The 23,921-nt window shown below is 47.2% G+C and overlaps 1 protein-coding gene across 1 annotated transcript in view; it reads left to right on the top strand.

Annotated features, from left to right (window-relative positions):
* LOC125943522 (uncharacterized) overlaps positions 1 to 23,921 on the top strand; it is a 1,494,167-nt gene that overhangs the window by 499,250 nt on the left and 970,996 nt on the right. Inside the window, exons 5-6 of the mRNA XM_049662881.1 lie at positions 502 to 570; positions 8,050 to 8,157. Of these exons, the coding sequence (XP_049518838.1) occupies positions 502 to 570; positions 8,050 to 8,157 (177 nt within the window). The remainder of the gene's footprint in view (positions 1 to 501; positions 571 to 8,049; positions 8,158 to 23,921) is intronic.

Raw genomic sequence — 23,921 nt, 5'->3', positions numbered from 1 at the left:
TAGTGAAAACATGCAGGAAATGTAACGAAAATACAGATGTCATGAATACAGAGGTCATGAATACACCTGCCAGAATACAGGTACAGATGTAATAATTACAGTGCAATGTCGCGGTATTTAAAATAGTGACAGTTGGACAAGAAAAGGTATGTGAGGTTCGACAGGAGATGTACTTAGAATTCAGTATGTTTGAACACCGCGAGAAAAGTCTACTTCTCGCACATAAGTTTATTGGCACTAAGGTAATACATCCCTGCAATGTTACGCTGCATATGAGACAGAAAATGGCCTGATTAGCCTAGGAACCTGCTTGCAATTAAAAGAAAAAGGGCACCTGGCGTAAACAGCTATTGATTATTAGCATGTGCTCATTACGTCTGCTCATCGGCTAAGTAACAACGTATATTCCCGGCTATGCTACCATATCCTCACTTTTACGCAGACATCGCAATGACAAAAGAAAATTATAAGCTTTTTCCTTCATTCATTCATTCATTTCAGGTACACCGACACAGTCTACAAGGTCTCTCTTATTCAGTGCGAAGTGGTACAACAAGACTTATCCTAATGGCAAGTGTTGAGTGTATACACTTCAAAAAGTCCTGTCATATGTCAAGATATTTAAAAGGACACTATATTTGGCAAGGAGAAACTTCTGGCATGTTTTTTTTTTTCACGCGGACACAGTAAAGGACGCTTGTGTGTGTCTTTTCCGGCATATGAAGATGTTTCCCCGCTAAACCACTATATCATAGAGAGTACATTTATTGTAATGCTTGCACAAAATAAATGTAATTTAAAACCGGGTTGGGTGTCCTAAAAGGAAAAAGCAATCAATTTGCAGGCAAATATAGTTGCTGAAAGGATAGCTACTATGCGTCTAAGTTGGGAACACATATGTAGGGAGGTTTAGGTGTGGAAAAATTGTCTAACTAAATAACACAGTGCTTTATGTCGGTTATGGACTAGACAGTGATCAAAACTTTCCAGTGTCGCCACTTATACCGTGCAATCTATTCACCGGGGCATGCTTCCCAGCTTCGATTCAGTCTGTGTTATGTTAATTCCTTCACCTCCACCATGCCGAACAAAGCCCTTTATTTACTGTCCCCATGCTTTCCACCTTGTCCCTGGATGGTGTTGACAAAGCGGCCGCCTCGCAAGCGTTAACAATTCACTTCGGGGGAAAGATATTGACACGTGTACTTGTTTATCTTTTTCGGGTTACCGCGTTTTACCGTCTAACAAACGTTATCACTCAGCGTTGGACGCGCCTGCATGTATTGGAAGCTTCTCGAATGTTATCGATGGTTCTATCCGCTGTCTGTTGTCACTGAACATTGTGTAATCTTATTGCGTGTATGCGCGACGCGAATTGTATAGTATTTTCAGGAGGATATGTGGGCCCCAGCGATTACTCTGGAACTTTCGATGACTCATGTATAATAGCCAACGCGCTTCACCCGCTGATCAGATTTTGACGATCGCCGATTGTGTTTGCTCCTTTCGTTGGATTTGAGTGTAGCCTGTTTTCCTTGCAGGCTCAATGAATAAAGAGTTAGTTTCGTCATTCGCAGTTTTGCTACTATGTTCTTGACCATCACTACCAAGTGACAATATTTGTATATCTGTACTGCTTCACCGAAGGCGATGTGCTATCGGTGAAAGCGCATCGCCAGCTAATGGTGTCAGTTGCTTACTTATGGAGAGAGAGAGATTTGTTATAGAAAAAAGGAGAGGTGAGCTTGACTGCTAATTAGCATGCGGGAAAGTAAATGAGTGTGAAAACAGAGAGACGTAAAATGCCTATGCATGTGTATATTATAATTTAACTGAATGTATCTGGGGCATTCTGTAGCGAGCATCCTACTCATGGTAGCGGAACATCTTCGTTTTCTCTTGGTACAAAAAAAATACCAAACATGGTGAGTTGGCAACTTCGAGATGATCTAGCTTTGTACAAGATTTGAAGTGAAAAGAACTGAAAGAAAAAAATTACACGACTGGAAAGTTTCTTTCGACAAACATATTTAGGTAAAACAGCTAATGCATTATAATAAGTAGTATACATGCTTCTCTTAATCTTTTCCTCCCCATTCCTAGTCTCTAAGTGTAGTGTAACCAACCGAACTCAGCACTGGTTTAACTTCCAACCTTTCATTTATTCTTCTCTCTCTTTCACGATCTTTAGAGGAAAAACTTTAGGTGGTCGAGCGCCATGGCTGGGACACTTTGGCTTGATTAAACCAATTACTAAGTTATTAGGCAACCCCTCGAAGTCTCTTCTGCCTGATGGTTACTTTTGAGTTAACAGTTGTATGGAACGCTGCTTTTCTGTCTCTGCGAATTCCAAGCTACTTTGTGGGAGACGCCGCTCCCATAACTACGGCGATGGATGTGCAGTCACCTGGAGGGGTGCCGGGTCCTTCCACGTCAACAGCGACCACGCCGAGAAAGCGGTCTAGTCACCCGAGTGACACTGACAGCGAGGACACTGTGATCTACTCAGCGACCAGTGATGAGACCTCGGATGACAGTGACTTCGTGCCCGTAGCAAAGCGCAAAGCAAAGAGAAGGCTCATCAGCATACCTCCTTCCGCAAGTAAGGCTACTGTGATCCCGATGCGAAAGTCATCGGAGCACACAATTTTATTTGTGCCTGTGGCCGCTAGCGACAATATAAACCGGCTCAACCACCAAGCTACATCTGTGGCACTCGAGCCCCTTGCTGGAGGTCAGATCAAAGATGTTAGAATCAATGCCCGTAAGAGCATTGTCGCTATTGATTTCGCAGACCACAGTGCGCTAGATGTTTTGAGCAACGTCAAGGTGCTGGATAACATCAACGTACGCTGCTTCAAACAAGATGAACATACCTCTACGGCCAGTGTTGTGTATGATGCAGACAATTCCATAAGCGATGCCGATCTGCCTATACTCATCAAGCCGGCGACAGAGGGAATTGCCATATTGCAAGCCCGTCGCCTAGGGAAATCGACCTGCGTGAAGCTCACTTTCAAAGGAGACAGTCTACCATCACACGTCAAGGTCGGTCACTTTCGACAAGTAGTACTGCCTTTTGTGCCAAAGCCGCTTCAGTGCCGGAAGTGTCAAAGGATAGGGCAGTTTGCACAAAGACAGCCGTGTGCTCACGATGCTCTGGGTCGCACAGCTCCGACGCCTGTCGTGCAGAAAACCAAAAGTGCGCCAATGGTCAAGGCTCTCACGACGCATCTTCCAAGAATTTCCCACATCTGAAAAAGGAGATGAAAGTCTTGAGGCAAATGGTCAGGGATGGTTCGTCGCACAGGGAGGCTGCCGCTAAGGTGCGACGCTGGCGTTCACATCGCCGGAGATCTTCGAGGAAACCCACTGCTATTGCTAAGGATGCACCGCGTCCGCCGACAGTCCACACACTTCCACAGACAACTAGCAATACTAGCAGCGAGGATCCTACGCAGAAAGTCTCGAATGTCATTGCCTCACGCGAGGAGTGGCCTCCGCTGCCGAGGCTAGACCAACCTGCGGAGAAGTTACATGACGCACGCTCGCCAAATCATGCTTCACCTTCGGACAGCAGCCAAGAAGACGACAAACAAGTTGTCACCATGATAAGGGCCCTTATGAACACGTTCCGTGTTCTCCTGACGTCAATACACACTCCGGCAGCTCGAGGTGCGCTTCAGATACTGGATGCGCTGAATCCGGTACTGTCCAGTCTTGAGAAGCACCATGGCTGCTCCTTTCTGCACTCGTTCCTTAAACAAGTCAAGGAAGCGTCTATCTTCCAGTGGAATGCCCGTGGCCTTAAATCCCGCATTTCGGACTTTCGTCCCTTTGTTTTTAAGAACAAATTTCCGATCATCGTTATTTGTGAGCCAAACATTGAGAGCGCGATCCGTTTATGAGGATATGAAGCTTTCATGTCTGGCACCTGTAGCGACCGCAGCAAAGTCATCGTTTATGTCAGGTGTGATCTCACTTATGTTTTACACCCAGTGGCACCTGATGACGACAATCAGTACGTATGCTTGACCGTAAAATGCAAGAACGTCACACTCACGCTCGTAGCTGCCTACATTTCACCTTCGAGCCGATTTAACAACGCAAGACTAAGTGCAATCTTAAAAGCGACACCTGGACCATGGATTGTTACCGGCGACTTCAGTGCGCATCATCCGCTATGGGGAAGCTTAAAGATGGATTGCCGAGGACGACGTGTGCTAACCTTCGCGTCGAACCATGAACTCTGCTGCCTAAATGATGGAAGTCCCACTTTTCTGCGGGGATTGACTTACAGCAGCTGCTGGACTTAACTTTTATTTCAAGATCCCTCAGTAGCAGTGTGAAATGGTTCTCAGACAACGAAACGCATGGTAGTGACCATGTCCCAACATATGTCAAGGTCGAAGGCATCGGCAAGTCACACTGTACCACTGTTCATCGCATCGACTGGCCGAAATGCACGCTCCTCATGGAGCAGATGTTTCAAAATTATCAGAACTGTGTACCTGGAAACATCGAGGAGCTAATTAATGACGCTGCTCAAAAGGCCACAAGCGTTTTTAGGCCTATACCGAAATTTTCCGAATTCGAAGCGGAATTGGAACGCCTCCGAGCAACTCGCCGTCGCGCTGAACGACGCTACCGGCGCACCAAGTCCATCTACGACTTAAGGGAGTCGAGACGTATACAGAAGAAGATCCAGCGTCCGATCAACTTACTGCAATCTCTAAGGTGGAAGACTTTCTGTGATTCCCTTGACCCACATAAACCCCTCTCATATATATGGAGGAGGGTGCGCGGTCTTCGAACATCGCCGCAACAACGCCACCCCTTTAAATGCCTGGCTCTCTACCAAGGTCGCCAAGAGATCGACGTAGCGGAGGACTTCTGTTTGAAGGTTGCCGGCCAACCGTCCTCGTTCACCGCGCATGATCCCTATGACGTTCCCATCTCGTGGGATTCTCGTATGGACAATCTGTTTTCGATCGAGGAGTTGCAAGCGGCATTGGCAGCGTGCAGACCTTCCTCATCGCCTGTGCCCGACGGGGTGACGTACGCAGCTCTTGCCAACCTCGGTCAAACAGCCCGGCATGCTCTTCTGGACGTGTACAATAATTTGTGGCGTGAAGGACTGGTTCCTGCTGCATGGAAGTCCAGCCGCCTTGTGCCTCTGCTCAAACCAGGCAAATCACCTCTAGACGTGGCGTCTTATCGTCCCATTGCTCTGGCCAGTTGTCTAGGAAATGTGATGGCGAGGATGGTACTGACACGTCTGGAGTGGTACCTAGAGCGGTACGAGATATACCCTGACGCTATGGCAGGCTTCCGACGCGGACGTTCTTTTATAGACAACGTCATAGATCTTGTCTCGTTGGTTCAGCGCGACAAAACCCTAAAGAGACTGTCAGCGGCGATATTCCTGGACGTTAAAGACGCTTATGACAACACAACGCATCGAGCCATCCTGGACGCTTTGGGCGATGTCGGTCTAGGTGGCCTTGTTTTTCGATGGATACTCAGCCATTTGAAGGACAGGTCATTATTTGTGCAAACAGAAGATGGTGTGACATCGAAGCACAACACCTACCGTGGCGTACCGCAAGGTGGAGCCTTGAGCCCCACTCTATTTAATCTAGTGCTCATCGACCTGGTTCATTCCCTTCCACAATCTGTCCATGTGTCGATCTATGCAGACGATATATGCATTTGGTCATCAGGAGTTACGCGTCCCCGGGAGCGCGCCAGACTCCAAAAAGCGGCCACAGTAACATCAGGTTATCTTCGAGCACGAGGTCTGGAGGAGAGAAGTGCTCTACGGTCGCTTTCACGCGCAAAATAATGAGACCGTATGTCGTCAAAATTATTGGACAGACAATCATCTACGAGAAGACGGACCATTTTCTAGGAGTGATAATCGATCGAGACCTCTCCTGGAGTCCTCATATCTCCTACCTAGAAAAGAAGCTGGCCATGGTAACCCATGTTCTCAGATTTCTCGCTGGAAAGTCATGGGCTGCATCTGTGAGGGCGATGCTCCAACTCTACAACGCACTCTTCCTGGGTCTCCTACGCTATAGCTTACCTGTACTGAGTGGGAACGGCAAGACCAACCTCCGTGCCCTCCAGTCTGTGCAAGCTCAAGCTCTGCGAATATGTCTTGGCCTTCCCAGGTGTGCATCCACGGCAGCAACAATAGCCATCGCGCATGACCACCCCATCAAAACATACATTCAAGTCGACGCTTTAAAGATGCACATCAGGAACTTCGCACGACTTCCATCGAATCATCTCAGCTCCCTTCCTGCCGCTCGACCTCGTTCAGCGTTTAGCAGGATTATTGCCGCCAACCATGGAACTTTACCGTTGAACTTCACGCCTGCAGCACGACCATCTCTACCACTGTGGTGCCTGCATCCAATCCAAGCCCTTCTTGTAATTCCCGGTATCAAAAAGAAAACGGAGATGTCGTCATTCGCCCTCAAACAAACCGTGCTTTCATTCATGCATGAAAAGCACAGAGAACGCACCCACGTTTACACGGACGGTTCTGTCTCCTCCAAAAGTTCAGCTGGTGCAGTGGTAATTCCCGTGAAATCTGTCACCATCCAAGTCAAGACATCTCACATTACATCATCGACGGCTGTAGAACTCGCAGCTATCCGTGCTGCTCTGGAGTTTATTGGTCCCAAATCATCACAGTCATGGTCCATATTTTCGGACTTGAAGGCAACTCTCCAGTGCCTGCTGTGCCCTTTCAACCACGGACCTAACGCACAATTAGTCGCAGACATCCGACTACTTCACCATCACGCAACCGACAAAGGGCACAACATCATCTACCAGTGGATACCGGGTCACTGCAGAATTTCGGGAAATCACAGTGCGGATGACGCTGCCCGATCGGCCCACGATGGTGCCCCTATTGTAACGATACCACTGTCGAGAACAGACGCCGCCACAAAACTTCGTTCCCCCGCACGCGAGCTTACGCAGACTCTGTGGAACGCCAGTGATTTCAGCAACGCACGCCTGAACAGATTGGATCCAGGTCTGCAACTCCGTCGTCCACCAGGGTTACCACGAGCGGAAGCAACACTTCTGTGCCGCCTGTGGCTCGGCGTGGCATTCACGAACGCCTACTCCTTCCGCATTCGAATGGCTGACCGCCCTGCTTGCGACAACTGTGGCTGCGAGGAGACAATCAAGCACCTCCTCTGTGACTGTCCCCGCTACAATGTGGCAAGAAAAGTGCTCGCGACTGCGCTTGAAAAACTGGACAATCGCCCCCTCACACAGGAAAGAGTTTCAGGACACTGGTCTAGACGGGCTTCGGCACTCAAGGCCTTAAGGGCTCTGCTGAAGTTCTTGAGGGCTTGTGAATTGTGCGACCGGGTTTGAACGTTGTAGCGCGTAGGGTCGCGTTATTGCGCGAATTTTCTTTAAATTTTTTTTCTTCTATGACCTTTTATTCCCTTTACCCCTTTCCCCAGTACAGGGTAGCAAGCCGGCATTTAAACTGGCTAACCTCCTTGTCTTTCTTCCCCTTCTTTCTCTCTCTCTCTCTTTGAGCTAACAGATTTAAAGAGTGTATTCGAGTCAGGAAGACATCTCGCTTTCTTTACTGTACGTGAACGACGTGGTTTCAGGGGCGGAGAACCTTTTACGGAATGAAAATGGTACTGCTTTCACAATAAACTTTGTCCCAGTTGAACGAAAGAAATGGCGTAGAGAAATGTTTCCTGTGGATTTGCGCAAAAGAAAGAGTTTGTATGTGACACAGCTAAGAATCCTGCTAGGATATAGTGAATCTTTATGTCCCGTAAAGAGTACGTTTAAATCGCCACTTGGAAAGACAACGTAAGATCGTCTAGAGATCGCAGGAAGCAGTTGTAGGCTGCAGGAGTACGGAGACTTCCTCAGTAAATAAAGTAAATCCGAGTGTCAAATAATGGCGGAATCAGGGGCATATGACTGCTCTTTAGTGATTTAAGATATCAAAAGATTAACATGGCCCTTTGGCTTTCTTTTTCATTCCTTCCTCAGAATCCGGTACCCAGGGCCAAGACCACATATGGTTCCTCGAAACATCCTTTAAAAGAAAACTCAGTCCCAGGCAAGCCTGCAGCATTGAGTCAGCCTGCCGTAACAACGGCGATTACACGGTGCATCTTCTTTCTACGGGAAAAATCAGCTCCTCTGACTGTCCTTACCATCGCATACTTTCGAAATTTCCAAATTTTCGATCCATGAGGGTAAATGCGAGCTTAGAACTCGCTGGGACTCCATTGGCGCAGTTGCATGCCAGAGAAGGATTATTAAATCAAAGCCCTTATAAGGTTTCACATCTCAGTGACTTTCTGCGCTATGTCGTGCTTTGGAAACATGGTGGTGTTTATTTGGACACTGACGTAATTGTGCTCAAGTCCCTCAAAGGAATAAGAAACAGCCTGTCCTACGAGGCCAAAAATAAGACCGATCCGGTAGGTAGCGCTGTACTATTCTTCGACAAACAGCATCCCGTACTCGGAGCGCTTATCGATAAATGCGCAAGCTGGTACAATCCTAGGTGGTGGAGCATATGCGGGCCGGCATTGACGTCACTGGTACGTTTAGACGCTGAATTTTATCGGCACGTGAATTTCCTCAACACGTCCGTTTTCTTCGGAGTTTCTTATGAAACGTGGCAGGACTTGCTCGATGCAAGAGTGGCATCAGTGGTGCTTAGGCTGGTAAACGGCAGCTACGGTGTCCACCTTTGGAACAATGTTAGCAAAAATAAACGAGTGGTGCCCGGACATGGCTGTGCACTGGAAGTTCTCGCTCATGCCCACTGCCCCGAAGTGTACAGATTAGCCTCCTCCGAGAGATATCTTTGAATGCATCATGTCCCGTATTATCAGCTTACCTTGCATATCATAGCAACAATTTTGCTGGTACATTTTTTCTTGACTGTGACCTTGACCTGGGCGCAGAAGGCTATAGGCCATGATGAGGTGTTGTAATGATGGGTGAGATTGTAGACAAAATGTGCGCGCTAAAAGGGGCTTTTTATTCAGTCACTAATAAATGATGCTTTCGCATTCACAAGATCCAGCTTTAGAGAAAGTACCTTTTGTGCTATGTGCCTTGCAGGAGATATCAAATTCGAACATTTAGGCGAACTTTCTATTGCGGTATGGTGCGCTTCGTAAAAGCATTTGCCTTCTTCACCCTCTCTGAATGTGCGTCTATAACCTCTCGTGTTGGAGTGGGCCCCACTCGTGTAGGAGTGGGGCAAGCACCACCGACGGATCACTGATGCATCCACGTGTCTTCTTTATATTTTCTATTTTCGTATATTTTATATTTTATATCGCCATAAGGATCGCATCACGCGGGAGATCTTCGAGGCTTATGCAATTAAGAAAACACGTGGATGCATCAGTGATCCGTCGGTGGCGCTTACAGATTGCGAAGTGCAATATCTAGGCGCGAGACTATGATTGAAGTGTACATGTGACCATGTCTTGCCAATCAGATCATGTTGTTTTGTTATCCTCATTGGATATATGTCACCTTTCACACATTAAAGGTTAGTTGTGAGTCTGCGCACGTGTTGTGTTTTTCGTGCTCCTTTGTCTCTGTTTATAGCGCAGTTAAACTCCTTCCAATATGAACTTCAACCAACTAGCCCAACTTGGTGCACTACTTCATTAGGTATGCTATAGATGTTTTTCCTTCTAGCATTTTTCAAACATCTCCTTAACCTTATTCTTCCTCAACAGTTCTCTATCTACCTTGTACCGCTACCTATGCCTGTAACGGATCAGGTAGTAGAAATCTCTTCCCTGCATTTTTACAGGGAAGCTGTATATGTCTACCCTTTCATAGAATTTTCAATGTACTGACCTCAAAGCTCCCGCGCCCTCTATGAGGAGGCAAAGCAAACCCGAAAGGCATGTGCTCACCCCTGGCGTAGCAAGAGGAACGCTAGGAAACGAGCTGCGAGTAGCAGAGAGGATCGTGCCCGACAGGCTGCCCGTAAGCGCGGGTCGACAGGAAGACGGGCGTCGCAGGTACCACGCCAGTAAATTGGAAGAGCACAAGGGTGCGTCTGCGAAATTTCACAGGGACTTTCTGGGCAGACTAACAAGCTGCTCACGAGGCCCAACTTCGGGACCGCAGACGTGAGCTTGAGCGAGAGCGGCGGGTGGCACGAACCAGCTTGGAGGCGCCGAGGAGGCTGCCCGTAAGCGGCGGGCTCGAGCGCAAAGCCCTCCAGATCGCGAAGCGATTAATGGGGCGCAACGACTGAGGTACCACGCTCGGAAGGCTGATACTTACAGTGGTGTGGATACGAGATTCCACAGAGACTTCGTGGACAAAACGTTTGGCTTTAGTTGTTGCGTGTGTGAGACCGATTGTGGCTTGAAAACGACATATCGGTGATTCCGAACATTCGTGACGTCACTGAACGCTACAACGCGATTTCCGTGTGTGTGCGTGTAGTGATTGATCTTTATGTAGTTCTTTTGCAGCTCCGCTGGAACCCACATTCACAGAGCGGAATGGCTGCAATTGTTTTCCACCAATACTCTAAATGTGTCTTGCTTATTTCGACTGCTAACCGTCTGATGCTTCCGTCCACTTTAAATCCAAGTGCTTCTGGAAGGTTTACGTTATCTAAGGGCCTCACTGGGTGAACTCTTTTGCATTACATTAGGATGTGCGGACACGTCCCCGGAGTTTCGCAGCAGCGTGCACAATCCTCGTCGTGTTGCAAATATTTGCTCCGGTATGTTTGTAGTTTTCTGCAACCAGCTCGAGCTTTCTGCTGCACACGCTGCTCTATCTGACGGCACCGCCGTTAGGACCACGCGTAGGGGGGGGGGGGGGGGGTTGGTTGTACTGCGCATTACAGATATTTGAAGAACCATTTATGCTACTGTGGAACAGCACATAGCTGTTGGCAAATAACTAGCTACCCAAGTTCGCGACAATGAGGTCCACTGAAGAGCTACAGAGACCGAGTGGCCCATAACCCAGGGCTCCAAGTTGCTGTTAGAGAGCTTCACAGAAAAGCGGTACATTCCCAGAGCCACATATGCAGTGCCACATCGCCAGTGGCCCACGTCGGTGCAAAAGAGGTTCGTTGAAGAGCGACACATACGTACTGAATGCCACATACTCAACGACCCAAATTATTCCGGCAGTTGAATTCGAACCCTGTTATTCATCGCAGCAGCCTGAAGCGCTAACCATTTGATCACAGACTACCCGGTACCCAGGTTGGAAGGAAAACGGTTAGATATACACAGTCTGTCCCGGAAATGTGCGTGTAGTACCGAAATAACGCTAATCGCATTAAAACAACGCCACAAAAAGTTGACAAGTGCGGCTGTGTGGGCTAGTTTCAAGAAATTTGAAGCATCTTTTATGGCGTAAAATGTGAAAGAAACACGACGAAACGGGAGACAGGGGGGGCGGGGGGTGATAAACTTCCAACTGATTCATTTCGTGACCCTACATGTGAAAGTTCATTTACTCTTAGGAAACAACGCACACAGACCCCCGCAGGGGCGTCTGCGTCTGCAGGCGTTTGGTGAGTTGCGCCACCACGTACCCGAGCACATAAGGGTTGGACCCTCCCGCGTGAAACCTTGCGTGGCTTAGCCGTGTCTGGGGAAAGGGGGATCCTGGAGGTTGAGCTGATGCCGGGTGTTCGGACCTTTAAGGCCCCCCGGCGGAGGCAACACACCTCTTCGGCCTCTGTTTCACATAGACGGCACCCCTGGGCTGACCCACCCAGGGGAAATCGGCAGTTTTATTTTCCTGTCCTCCTCTTAAATCTTCGTCTTTCTGTCTCACTTTCAATCTATCCTGTCTTCTTATCACTTCCTTTTTACTTCCGTTTTCCCAGGCAGCTAGGGTTAACCTTGTGTGGGTAGCCAACCTTGGATACGCCATATTTGGGTATAGTAGTGGCGTACAGCTGGCGTTTGCAGGACCTAGCTTTACCAGTTTCTGCAGCGTCCCCTCGTTGGGTTCCATGGTGGGTGGCTGGCGTCGCTGCCGAAAAATGCACCAATACTTATGGCTGAACCATTCCCCCCACTCCATGATCGCCGTCAGAAAAGAGGGCGCACCGAAGATGTTTTCCAATTTTTTGGACGCCAAACGCATAACTTCCCCCGCTTTCACGTTATTCATTCTGAAAAGTCGGATAAATCAGTACGAACAATTTCACCTTTCCTTGTCTCAAAGTCTTTGACGGATATTTTTGGACCAGGCTATAAATCATCCAGGATGGCAAGCGGGGATCTCCTCTTGGAGCTCCGTGATCTGAAAAAGTACGAGAAACTTCCCAATCTATGTTATGTTATGTTATGATATGTGTTATGCCCGAATCCATCGAGGCCGGATACATCAAGCTACGGGTCAGACCCCATGTAGCAAATCCTCTTCGTTGCTTCAAGTGCCAGCGTTTCGGCCACAGTTCCCAGAACTGCCGAGGCCGACAGACATGTGCTAAGTGTAGTTCCGGTGACCATGCCTCTGAAACGTGCGAAAACACTTCACACTGTGTCAACTGTGATGGCGAGCATGCCGCATACTCGCGGTCATGCCCGTCTTGGAAGAAAGAAAAAGAAATAGTCACGATCAAAGTAAAGGAAAACATAACTTTCAAGGAGGCACGCAGGCGGGTATCGTACCTGCCAAAAACCAGCTTGACCGAAGTGGCGCGTCAGGGGGCAGCGCCACATCAGCCCCCGGCGGCTGTCTGGCACACGCGCAGTGGGCCTTTCGCGACGCCATCCGCCCCCTCGGTGGGTGCAGCTAGCGCTGCTCTGCCAACTCACAAGAAGGGGCCATCGACCTCCGGGCTGGTGGCCTCGAGGGCCTCGTCTCTCGAGGCGAGGCCTTCTCGTCAAACCAACCGCTCGCAAGAGCGCGTGTCCAGCGCCTCGCAAGAGGCTATGGACACAACAACCAGCCAGACGGCGGCACTTGCGCCTAAGGAGCCGCCAGAGTCTCGCGATCGCTCCAAACAAGAAAAACACCGCATCACGGCGCCCGGAAAGGGCTCTGTGAAGTAATTCCTCTTTCTTAACACACAGCACAAAACCCACATTTAACATGGATACACAAATATTACAGTGGAATGTCCGAGGACTCCTCCACAATCTCGAAGACATCAAAGAACTCCTACATAAGTATAATCCAAAGGTGCTGTGTGTCCAAGAAACACACCTCAAACACACGCAAACAAATTTTCTCCGACAATACGCCATTTTTCGTAAGGACCGCGATGACACAGTCGTGTCTTCCGGTGGTGTGGCTATTGTAGTCGACAGAGGTATTGCCTGCCGGGAACTAAAACTTCGTACGCCCCTAGAGGCAGTTGCTGTCCGAGGGGTGTTGTTTGACAAGCTGGTCACTGTCAGCTCTATATACATCCCTCCCAATTATCAACTACATAAAACCGAATTCCAAAACTACATAAATGAACTTCCGGAGCCATACATAGTTGTCGGAGATTTAAACGCACATAACACTTTGTGGGGAGACTCACGTTGCGATGCGAGAGGTCGCCTGATTGAAACTTTTCTGTCTTCTTCAGGCGCATCATAACTTAACAAGAAAGAGCCTACGTATTACAGCGTTACACAAAACACATATTCATCCATTGACTTAAGTATAGCATCGAGTACACTAATGCCATGCCTGGAGTAGTCCGTTCTTAAGAACCCCTTTGGGAGCGACCACTTTGCAAATATGCTAGGCTTAACAGAACAAGATAGATGCTCGCCACACGTTCCCCGATGGAAGGTTGACTCGGCTAACTGCGAAGTTTTCCGACAAATACCATATTTAAGCCATGATGACATTGCCTCTTTTAACATAGACGATGCTGTGGCGTATATAACAGGTTTCATCATTGACGCTGCTGAAAGGTGCATACAACAAACTAATGGACTGGCTAATAAACGTCGCCTGCCTTGGTGGAATGATGAATGCCAAAAAGCACGTAAAAAGCAAAACAAAGCCTGGGGATTGTTTCGCAACTCCCCAACAGCTGAAAACCTGATAAATTTTAAACAAGCAAAGTCACAGGGCAGAAGAACGCATCGACGTGCAAAGAGAGAGAGTTGGGAAAGGTACATTTCCAGTATAAATTCATACACCGACGAAACAAAAGTCTGGAATAGGGTAAATAAACTAATAGGCCGGGAGTCACATCCTGTACCCTTAGTAAGTAGTCAAGGTGATAGCCTGGAAGACCAGGAGGATTGTCTAGGTGAACACTTTGAATATGTATCAAGTGAATCGCATTATACAGAAACTTTCCTGAAGTTCAAAGAACGCGAAGAGCGGCAGCCTCTTAACCGCAAAGGTTCTTCGATTGAGGCTTCTTAGCTTAGCCGAACTTAAAGCATCTCTCACATGCTGCAACAATTCGGTGCCAGGTGGCGATCGTATCATGTAGGAAATAATTAGGTACTTACACCCCGAAACACTGACAACACTCCTGTCTCTTTTTAATGCCATGTGGGCGGCTGGCTGTATTCCGTCCTCATGGAAAGAAGCCATAGTCATCCCGGTATTTAAACAAGGCAAAGGCCCGTCCTTAGCCAGCAGCTACAGGCCAATAGCTCTAACAAGCTGCCTGTGCAAGCTGTATGAAAAAATGATAAACCGTCGTTTAATCAGTTTCCTAGAAAATAACAAAATACTAGACCCCTTCCAGTGTGGCTTCCGAGAAGGTAGGTCGACAATAGACCGCCTTGTTCGCATCGAGGCAAACATCAGAGATGCGTTTATTCATAAACAGTTTTTACTTTCTGTATTTATAGATTTAGAGAAAGCGTACGACACGACATGGCGCTTGGGGATTCTGCGAGATCTCTCTGCGATGGGGGTCCGCGGAAATACGTTAAACACAGTCGAAAGCTACTTGTCTAACCGCACGTTTCGCGTAAGAGTGGGCAATGTTTTATCATGAACATTCAGCCAGGAGGCTGGCGTGCCGCAAGGGGGTGTATTTAGTTGCACACTTTTCATTGTAAAAATGAACTCCCTGCATACAGTCATTCCACGCAGCATGTTTTATTCTGTGTATGTCGATGACGTACAGATAGGTTTCAAATCATGTAACATCGCTATCTGTGAACGACAGGTGCAGCTTGGATTACACAAATTGTCTAAATGGGCGGATGTAAATGGGTTCAAAATAAACGCACAGAAAAGTTCATGCATACTCTTCTCAAACAAAAGAGGCGTGACACCGGTGACAAATCTCACGTTCAATCGAGAGGAACTATCCATGAGCAGTGAACACAAATTCCTGGGCATAATTCTGGATTCTAAGCTTACCTTCATCCCCCGTCTTAAATATCTGAAGACAAAGTGTCTGAAGACTACGAACCTTTTAAAAATTTTCTCGCAACAACATAGGGTAGTGATCGAAAATGCCTCCTAAACTTGTACAAGAGTCTTGTCCGCTCACGCCTTGATTACGGAGCTATAATTTATAACTCCGCAACGCCAAGTACATTAAAAATACTAGACCCCGTTCACCATTTAGGTATCCGCCTCGCAACCGGTGCTTTCCGAACATGCCCGATCCAGAGCATCTATGTAGAGTCGAACCAGTGGTCACTCCATCTGCAGCGTTCATATAGCAGTTTCACGTATTTTCTGACAGTACAAGCAAACAATTAACATCCTTCTTATTCAACCATAAACGATATGACCTCTGCTACACTCTTCCATAACCGACCGGCAGCGAGGAAACCGTTCTCATTACGTGTAAGGAATTTTAGTGAGCAAATGGGTGTTCCAGTGCTTGAACATCGACCTATGTCTCCTGCTAAACTGTTACCGCCGTGGCAGTGGCAGATCATAGAGTGTGACACATTGTTCGTAGAGGTCACGAAAGACGCTCCAGAGGCACACATTAAAATGCATTTCCTAGAGCTTCAATCCAAGTACTCGTGTACAGAGTTTTACACAGACGCTTCAAGATCACATGCCAGGGTTTATTATGCAGCCGTCGGCCCATCTTTCTCGGAATCCGGTGTACTCCACCCGCAAACAAGTATCTTTACGGCTGAGGCCTATGCACTATTGTCGGCTGTGAATCATATAACGAAAACAAAACTTCAAAAAACAGTTATATGTACAGACTCTCTAAGCGTTGTGAAAGCCCTGATGTCACTCTGCAAACACAAAAATCATGTACTCATGGAGCTCTATTCCGCCCTATGCAGAGCATATATAGCAAACCAGCATGTAATAATATGCTGGGTGCCGGGCCATAGAGGCATTGAGGGTAATGTGCATGCAGACCAAATGGCCACATCGGCGACATCACACACTAGTAATCATACAGTAGCTATTCCTGCAACAGACTTGAAACCTTTCTTGCGAAAGAAACTGCGAAGCCACACGCAACGCGTGTGGGACGCTGAAACAAATAATAAACTTCACATGATTAAACTACAGTTAGGTTTCCGGCCCTCAGCTACGAAAACACGACGAATTGACGTCACTTTTTGCCGTCTCCGAATAGGAAACACGTACGGCACCCACAATTTTTTGCTTACTGGTGATGAAACACCAACCTGTGGTAGATGTGGTGAGAGGACGACGGTCCTCCACGTCCTGCTGGAGTGTCGGGAATCCGAACCGGAGAGAAGAAAACATTTTCCTGTAGCATACCGCTGTCATATCCCATTCATCCCATGATGTTTATTGGTGAAGAACCACTTTTTAATGCCAATGCAATCCTTGGCTTTTTGAAGGATGTTGTGCTACATGTTATTAGTCCGATAAGTTCGTAGCGCATCCTCTCTCTAGGGGATGCCGCTGTGATAGTTTTTTATAGCACATGCCTCCAGGCCCGTGTGGTTCAAGGGCTCTGTCTAGGCAGTTGTGCTTCTTGCCAATTACTCCATCTTAATACTTTAAATATCTTGTCATTCTTTCTCAATGCATTCTTCATTGCATAGTACACCTCATTAGTCATTGCCATGATTTTAGTACATATATATTTTACGCACTTTACAGCGATTATTATTAGGCCCCTTTACAGCCACGCCTCATCTATTTCTCAGAATTCATCGCTCCACTGCAAACTCAAAAACACTGACATGGCGCTCTTTGGCCATACTTGGCCCTTGCGCCATTAAACACCATACATCATCGCACACAGACAACTTATTTTAACGTGCCAGCGAGTCAAAAAACCTTTAATTCTTATATATGGTAAAGCTACAGATGGCGAGCTTGAACACATCTGCCCCCATCTTGCTGTGGATTTCGGTTCTTTTATTCCCAGTGTCAGCTGATTACGATGACGTCCTATAACCCCACACCTGTTAAAGTCTTAATTTTTTTATCGTTGGTTGTTCTGTTCTGAAGTGCACACCTGTTGGAGCTAAGAACCACGAGCGAACACGGCTCCTTTTCCATGCAAATCTCTCCATGTTAAGCTTACAAAGGGAGCGATCGCTATCCTTTGTTTCGAGAATGTTTTAAATAAGTCTTGCCATTACACAGTGATTTCCAGTTTTGATGCCCAGGGCAAGCGCCTGTCTGATGCTGGTTAACCACTGTTGGTACAAGTGTTCGATACTTAACGTATCCTTAAATATTCTCGCAAGTGCAACAAGCAAGTCGCAAGTTCGGTGCTCTCAGGTAAAAAAAAAAAATAGGTGTGATCTCTTACACTCACAGTGTTTCCGACAATTTAAAGGAGATCGCTCAGCGCACGAGTGTTCGCCTGGTTTTTCGGCTGCCAATAAGCTTGGGAAGCTTTGTAGGCTCACATATCAAGAGAAGGTAGCAAGTCCTGGTTGCGAGAAAACTCGCAGTTTCCCCTGAAACGAAGCATCGATTGCGATAGAAACTTAGTAGAAAGGTATACGAAGTAAGGATAGTAGCGTTACTGACCGTATAAAACTTTAAACATTCGCTGTCTAACTAAATTGACAGGCATGGTGTCACGTGCGCACAAGCAATCATGAACACATCTCACTCAATGAACCCGCACACTCGCTGTCAAAACGCCGGACCGAGAAAGCACGGCCAGCTGCCTCTCGCTTCCACGCCAACTAAGCGGCGAGAACACAGCCCACACGAAGCTATCAGCACTCGGCGCACTCTGGGCCGCTATTTTGTAGCAATGCGTTACGCTTTATCCTATACCAGTCTTATCATTCACCGCTCACGGCCGGGCGATCCCGTTGATAACGTGAGCGGACCGTCGCTCTGACCACTGACCAAGAGCGAAAAGCAAGAAAAGGCATTAGGATCGGAAAGGCATCGCTACAAAATACTGGCCCCGATCCCATCGCAGATCGCTTTCAAGACAGGGCCCGTGCGCTCGCGGGCCCTGTCTAGACCGTGCCATTACCTTGCCGCCACCCCACTCCTCCTCACGGTGCCTTGCGCGTGAAGGAAGACAGCGTGCTTCCTCCCTGCTTTCCCACTTGCGCCATAGTACAGTGTACTAATACACTGTAGCCATAGAGAAAGGAATTCAACAAGAGGGGACACTCCCATAGGGCCCAGCGGCCGAACTGACTGCAGCGTGCCAAGCGGTCGGGTCAATCACTTCCGGTTTCGGTTTTGGGCACGCGTATTGTGAACGCAAGCTAGCACGCCGGCTTGCACGCCGACATAGTAATACTGCGTGTAGAGGCGAAACGTGCGAAACGGTGAATGGGCGGCATTACGAACAAAAGCAATTCGCTTTTACATACATGGCGTAGAAAATACCTGACTTATCCCAAACAATACCATAAAATATGGAAACATCTGATTTCCAAGCGTTCCCCCGTTTCCAGGCATTATTTCCTGCACTTTGACAACACAAATACACGGGCGACTTCGCGTTTCAAAAACTTGGCCTCGGGCGACGCGACGGTACGCTACATACATATAGAGACGGACGCAACAGGCACTCAAGACAAATGCGTGGGCGCAATGCCCTTTTTAAGTCCTTTAGAAGACGGAATTTTCGAATTACAAGTTTCTGATATGTTCGTCGGCATTATCTTTCGCGCGTTCTGCCGGCGCCAGCAGCACACCCCATGTTATCACTCTTGGCAATCGCCCATCGCGTTTTCAACAGGCGTGAGTACCGAAAGAAGGTATATGTAGTTGCGAAGCCACAAAAAACGTCACAGACTTGTCCCTCTAAGATTCATTACACGCCAAACTATATCACCACGGCCGAGCTGCTTATCGCTAACTGCGTCACAGCGCGCTGTGCGGCCAGCTTGCCTCAAAAGTACCCCAGAAAGCAACGAAATTACTTTTCAGTAATGTCTGGCGTCAGAGAAAGCGGCACAAACTTCTCCTAGCAAGATGCACTAGACTACGCACCACGGCCGAGCTGTTTTTCGCTAACTGCGTCTTAAGTCGCGGTCCCGTGTCGTAAGCCTAATTGCGTCGTAGACTGTGAAACAAGATTTCTCACCTTGCCGTAGTCCAATAGTGAAGTGGTGTCTTGTCCCAGTGCAGAAGGCACGCCTGAATACGCCGGGCGCCCACGAGACCAGGCTACTGTAAAAAAAAAAAAAAAAAAAAGGGTACAGACGGGTCGCCGCGGACGAGCGCTCAAACGCGCGCGCGGCCGCACTCGCTGGCTTCGGGGGACTGTCTGGCGGATGACGCATAAATCTGGCGAGTCATTGACCTGTGGCTAGGTAAGGCAAGGAAAATAAGTCGCAAAGCTTAAGTTCATTTATACGCAAAACGTTTTAGTTTTCGCGGCAAAGAATTTAAAAAATAAATCAATGCCTGCTAACTTAAGTTCAGTTTCTTTTTTTTTCGATGCTCGCGGCAGCTAACGTTCGGTGTCAAAAGTATAGCGTGACGTATGGTGACGTATTTCCTTTGCCAGTTTTTGCCGAGTGTCCCCTCTTGTTGAATTTCTTTCTCTATGCTTGCGCGCGCAAGATTGAACCGCCATCGTCGGCTCACCCTCGCACGCTCTTACTCGCACATACAGTATACGGTGCGCGGCGAGATGTTATCTCCCTTGGACTTAATACGGAACATCACGGAAACGCCGATGGCGATCGTAGAAATACGCCGGAATGTCCGTATAATTGATATCGCAATAAAATGTCATGGAGTCAAATTTCCAGATGGTGCACGATGTGTTGCGTATAGGATCGCTTTGTCTTGTGACAAATATTACGAGGGGCAAGCAGGGTGTAGTTACAATGATGGTTTCGGGAGCATAGCAAATAATATCGTAGGAGGCGGTTTTCTTGCTTCTCGCTGCTTCAGGTCTGGCTGCACACGTGACTTCAACAGATGTGCGGCCAAAAAAGTTACCATAATCAGCCGACAGGTGAAATAAACGAAGCTGAAATCATAGCAAGATTTGTATAAATGGGTAACGTCACCGTCTGTAGGTTTATCGTGTAAAGAATGGACGTTTCTTGGCTTGCCGGCACGTGGACAATCTCTTATGTGTTTGATGTTCTTTGCACTGAGCATATGTGTCACCGCGGTCATACAGTCGTCGTCACGTTATCGTTTTCATACAGTTGTCAACCCGCTGTCCTCATGCCATTGGCGTCACGCTATTGTCGTTAAAGCATCTTCACTATTTTATAATCGTCATCCCATAGTCGTCACGCCACCTTCGTTGTGCCATAGACGTCACTGAGTCGTCGTCAAGCAATGCACATGCCTTCATTGTAATAGGCGACAGGGGTGAGCTAGTGTAATAGCAAAGTGGGCCATATATACCGGAGACAGCATGTCTCAGATATAGCCTAAGCAATCCAAATCTCAGAATCATGACTGCTACGGATTGTAAATACAGGTGTCTTCTCCTATACGGTATGTCTCTAGACTACTTGAATGGTAATCGCATAAAAGTGGATAGACAGCGCGAGATAGGTCCTGCCAAGTTTTTGAAGCGAAAGCTTCATTACGCTGTCTCGGGCAGCCGTCAGCAACCCAACAGTTTTCACCGTGAGAGCTAGAGGTCAAACCACAGGAGAGCATTAAGGCGCGTTTATAGTGCGACATTATTGGTGTGGTGTGTGTGTGCGTGCGTGTGTGTGTGTGTGTGTGTGTGTGTGTGTGTGTGTGTGTGTGTGTGTGTGTGTGTGTGCGTGCGTGCGTGCGTGCGTGCGTGCGTGCGTGCGTGCGTGCGTGCGTGCGAGCGGGCGGGCGGGCGGGCGAGAGTGCGGGCGAGCGTAATCAGACGCCGAGCGCGTCGGAGCGCTTTGGCCGCGCGTCCGGTTACGTTGGCGGCGCCAGTACGTGGAACCGTTTGGTCGAACTATAGCCGCTGTTGTTTTGACCAACGTGACACAACGCGTGCGCGCGTTCACGCAACGTGGGACTATATTTAAGCATTTACGGAGCCCTGAAAGGAGACATTGCTGCCGTTTCCCGAGTAGAGTTGGGCCCTCCTGCGAGTTGCAACCAAGTCTGACTTCTTTACTTATCACCGCAGTGTCCTCATAGCCATAAAAAAGATGAATAAACACTATATTCATTTCAAAAATGTCTATATATCATTGCGAAACCACACCACGGCCACAGCTCGACAATGGGCCTAGCCAGGGCAGTGTAGCTTTCGCTATCAACTATAGGGTTAACCAAAGCTAAACCACACCAACTTTTTTTTCACCTACTAGGAAAAGATACGTTCTTAGGGAATGTTCTTAGCCAATACGGAGATGTTCTTTTTAACACTGAAGGCGTTTACGCCTGTTGCCTGGTTACAACATCAAACCTTTCTTTCTACAATTATATAAAAGTCTACTTTTGTTTTCAACGAGGGCTGTTTACGGCACGCAAGAAATGCTAAAAAAAGTTACAGATACGAATGCCACCTTCCATCGTACTGGAAGTTCAGCAAATCTCTTCAATTACAGCCATCTGCATAAATGTCAGTAAGGAAATGTAATTGCACATCTCATTTCCTTACTTGCCTGAAACAGCGGAATTTCATAGAAATTTGTCGGATCGTCACTGTCGTCTTCGTTACGCACATGGGAACGTTACGTTGTTTTTTACCCATTTTTTGCTACCCAATCACACACCACTTTATGACACATTTCCTGTCTGCGGTGCTGGTATATGTACAACTTCATCATATACATCGGTTTAGCAAGACGTGGTGATTACGGTTTGTACAATTTTTTTCCCCCAGCGCCGCCAGTATGCACAGAAGACTAGTAGTTATGAAAGTGTCGCTTCAAGCGGCGTGACGTCAGACGTGCGAAGCAATAGTGAAATTATGCAGGAAATGTAACGAAAATACAGATGTCATGAATACAGAGGTCATGAATACAGATGACAGAATGCAGGTACAGATGTAACAATTATAGTGCAATGTCGCAGTATTTAAAATAGTGACAGTTGGACAAGAAAAAGTATGTGAGGTTTGACAGGAGATTTACTTAGAATTCAGTTTGTTTGAATACCGCGAGCAAAGTCTACTTTTCGCACATAATTTTATTGACACTAAGGTAATACATCCCTGCAAAGTTACGCTACATATGAGACAGAAAATTGTCTGATTAGCCTAGGAACCTGCTCGCAATTAAAAGAAAAAGGGCACCCGGCGTATACAGCTATTTATTATTAGCATTTGCTCATTACGTCTGCTCATCGGCTAAGTAACAACGTATATTCCCTGCTACGCTACCATATCCTCACTTTTACGCAGACATCGCAATGACAAAAGAAAATTATAATCTTTTCATTCATTCATTCATTCATTAATTCATTCATTCATTTCAGGTACACCGACACAGTCTACAAGGTCTCTCTGATTCAGTGCGAAGTGGTACAACAAGACGCCTCCTAATGGCAAATGTAGAGTGTATACACTTCAAAAAGTCCTGTCATATGTCAAGATATTTAAAAGGACACTATATTTGGCAAGGAGCAACTTCTGGCATGTTTATTTTTCCCGCGGACACAGTAAAGGACGCTTGTGTGTGTCTTTTCCGGCATATGAAGATGTTTCCCCGCTAAACCACTATATTATAGAGAGTACATTTATTTTAATGCTTGCACAAAATAAATGTAATTTAAAACCGGGTTGGGTGTCCTAAAAGGAAAAAGCAACCAATTTGCAGACAAATATAGTTGCTGAAAGGATAGCTACTATGGGTCTAATTTGGGAACACATATGTAGGGAGGTTTAGGTGTGGAAAAATTGTCTAACCAACTAACACAGTGCTTTATGTCAGTTATGGACTAGACAGTGATCAAAACTTTCCAGGGTCGCTCTTATACCGTGCAATCTATTCACCGGGGCATGCTTCCCTGCTTCGATTCAGTCTGTGTTATGTTAATTCCTTCACCTCCACCATGCTGAACAAAGCCCTTTATTTACTGTCCCCATGCTTTCCACCTTGTCCCTGGATGGTGTTGACAAAGCGGCCGCCTCGCAAGCGTCAACAATTCACTTCGGGGGAAAGATATTGACACGTGTACTTGTTTATCTTTTTCGGGTTACCGCGTTTTACCGTCTAACAAACGTTATCACTCAGCGTTGGACGCACCTGCATGTATTGGAAGCTTCTCGAATGTTATCGATGGTTCTATCCGCTGTCTGTTGTCACTGAACATTGTGTAATCTTATTGCGTGTATGCGCGACACGAATTGTATAGTACTGTCTGGAGGATATGTGGACCCCAGCGATCACTCTGGAACTTTCGAAGACTCTTGTATATTAGCCAACGCGCTTGACCCGCTGATCGGATTTTGACGATCGCCGATTTTGTTCGCTCCTATCGTTGTGTTTTGAGGTTAGCTTGTTTTCCTGCAGGCTCAATGAATAAAGAGTTAGTTTCGTCATTCGCACTTTTGCTACTATGTTCTTGACCATCACTACCACGGGACAATATTTGTACATTTGTAATGCTTCACCGAAGGCGATGTG

This window comes from Dermacentor silvarum, chromosome 2 (assembly GCF_013339745.2).
Source record: "Dermacentor silvarum isolate Dsil-2018 chromosome 2, BIME_Dsil_1.4, whole genome shotgun sequence".
Classification (NCBI taxonomy): domain Eukaryota; kingdom Metazoa; phylum Arthropoda; class Arachnida; order Ixodida; family Ixodidae; genus Dermacentor; species Dermacentor silvarum.
This window is presented reverse-complemented; position numbering and strand designations above follow the sequence as displayed.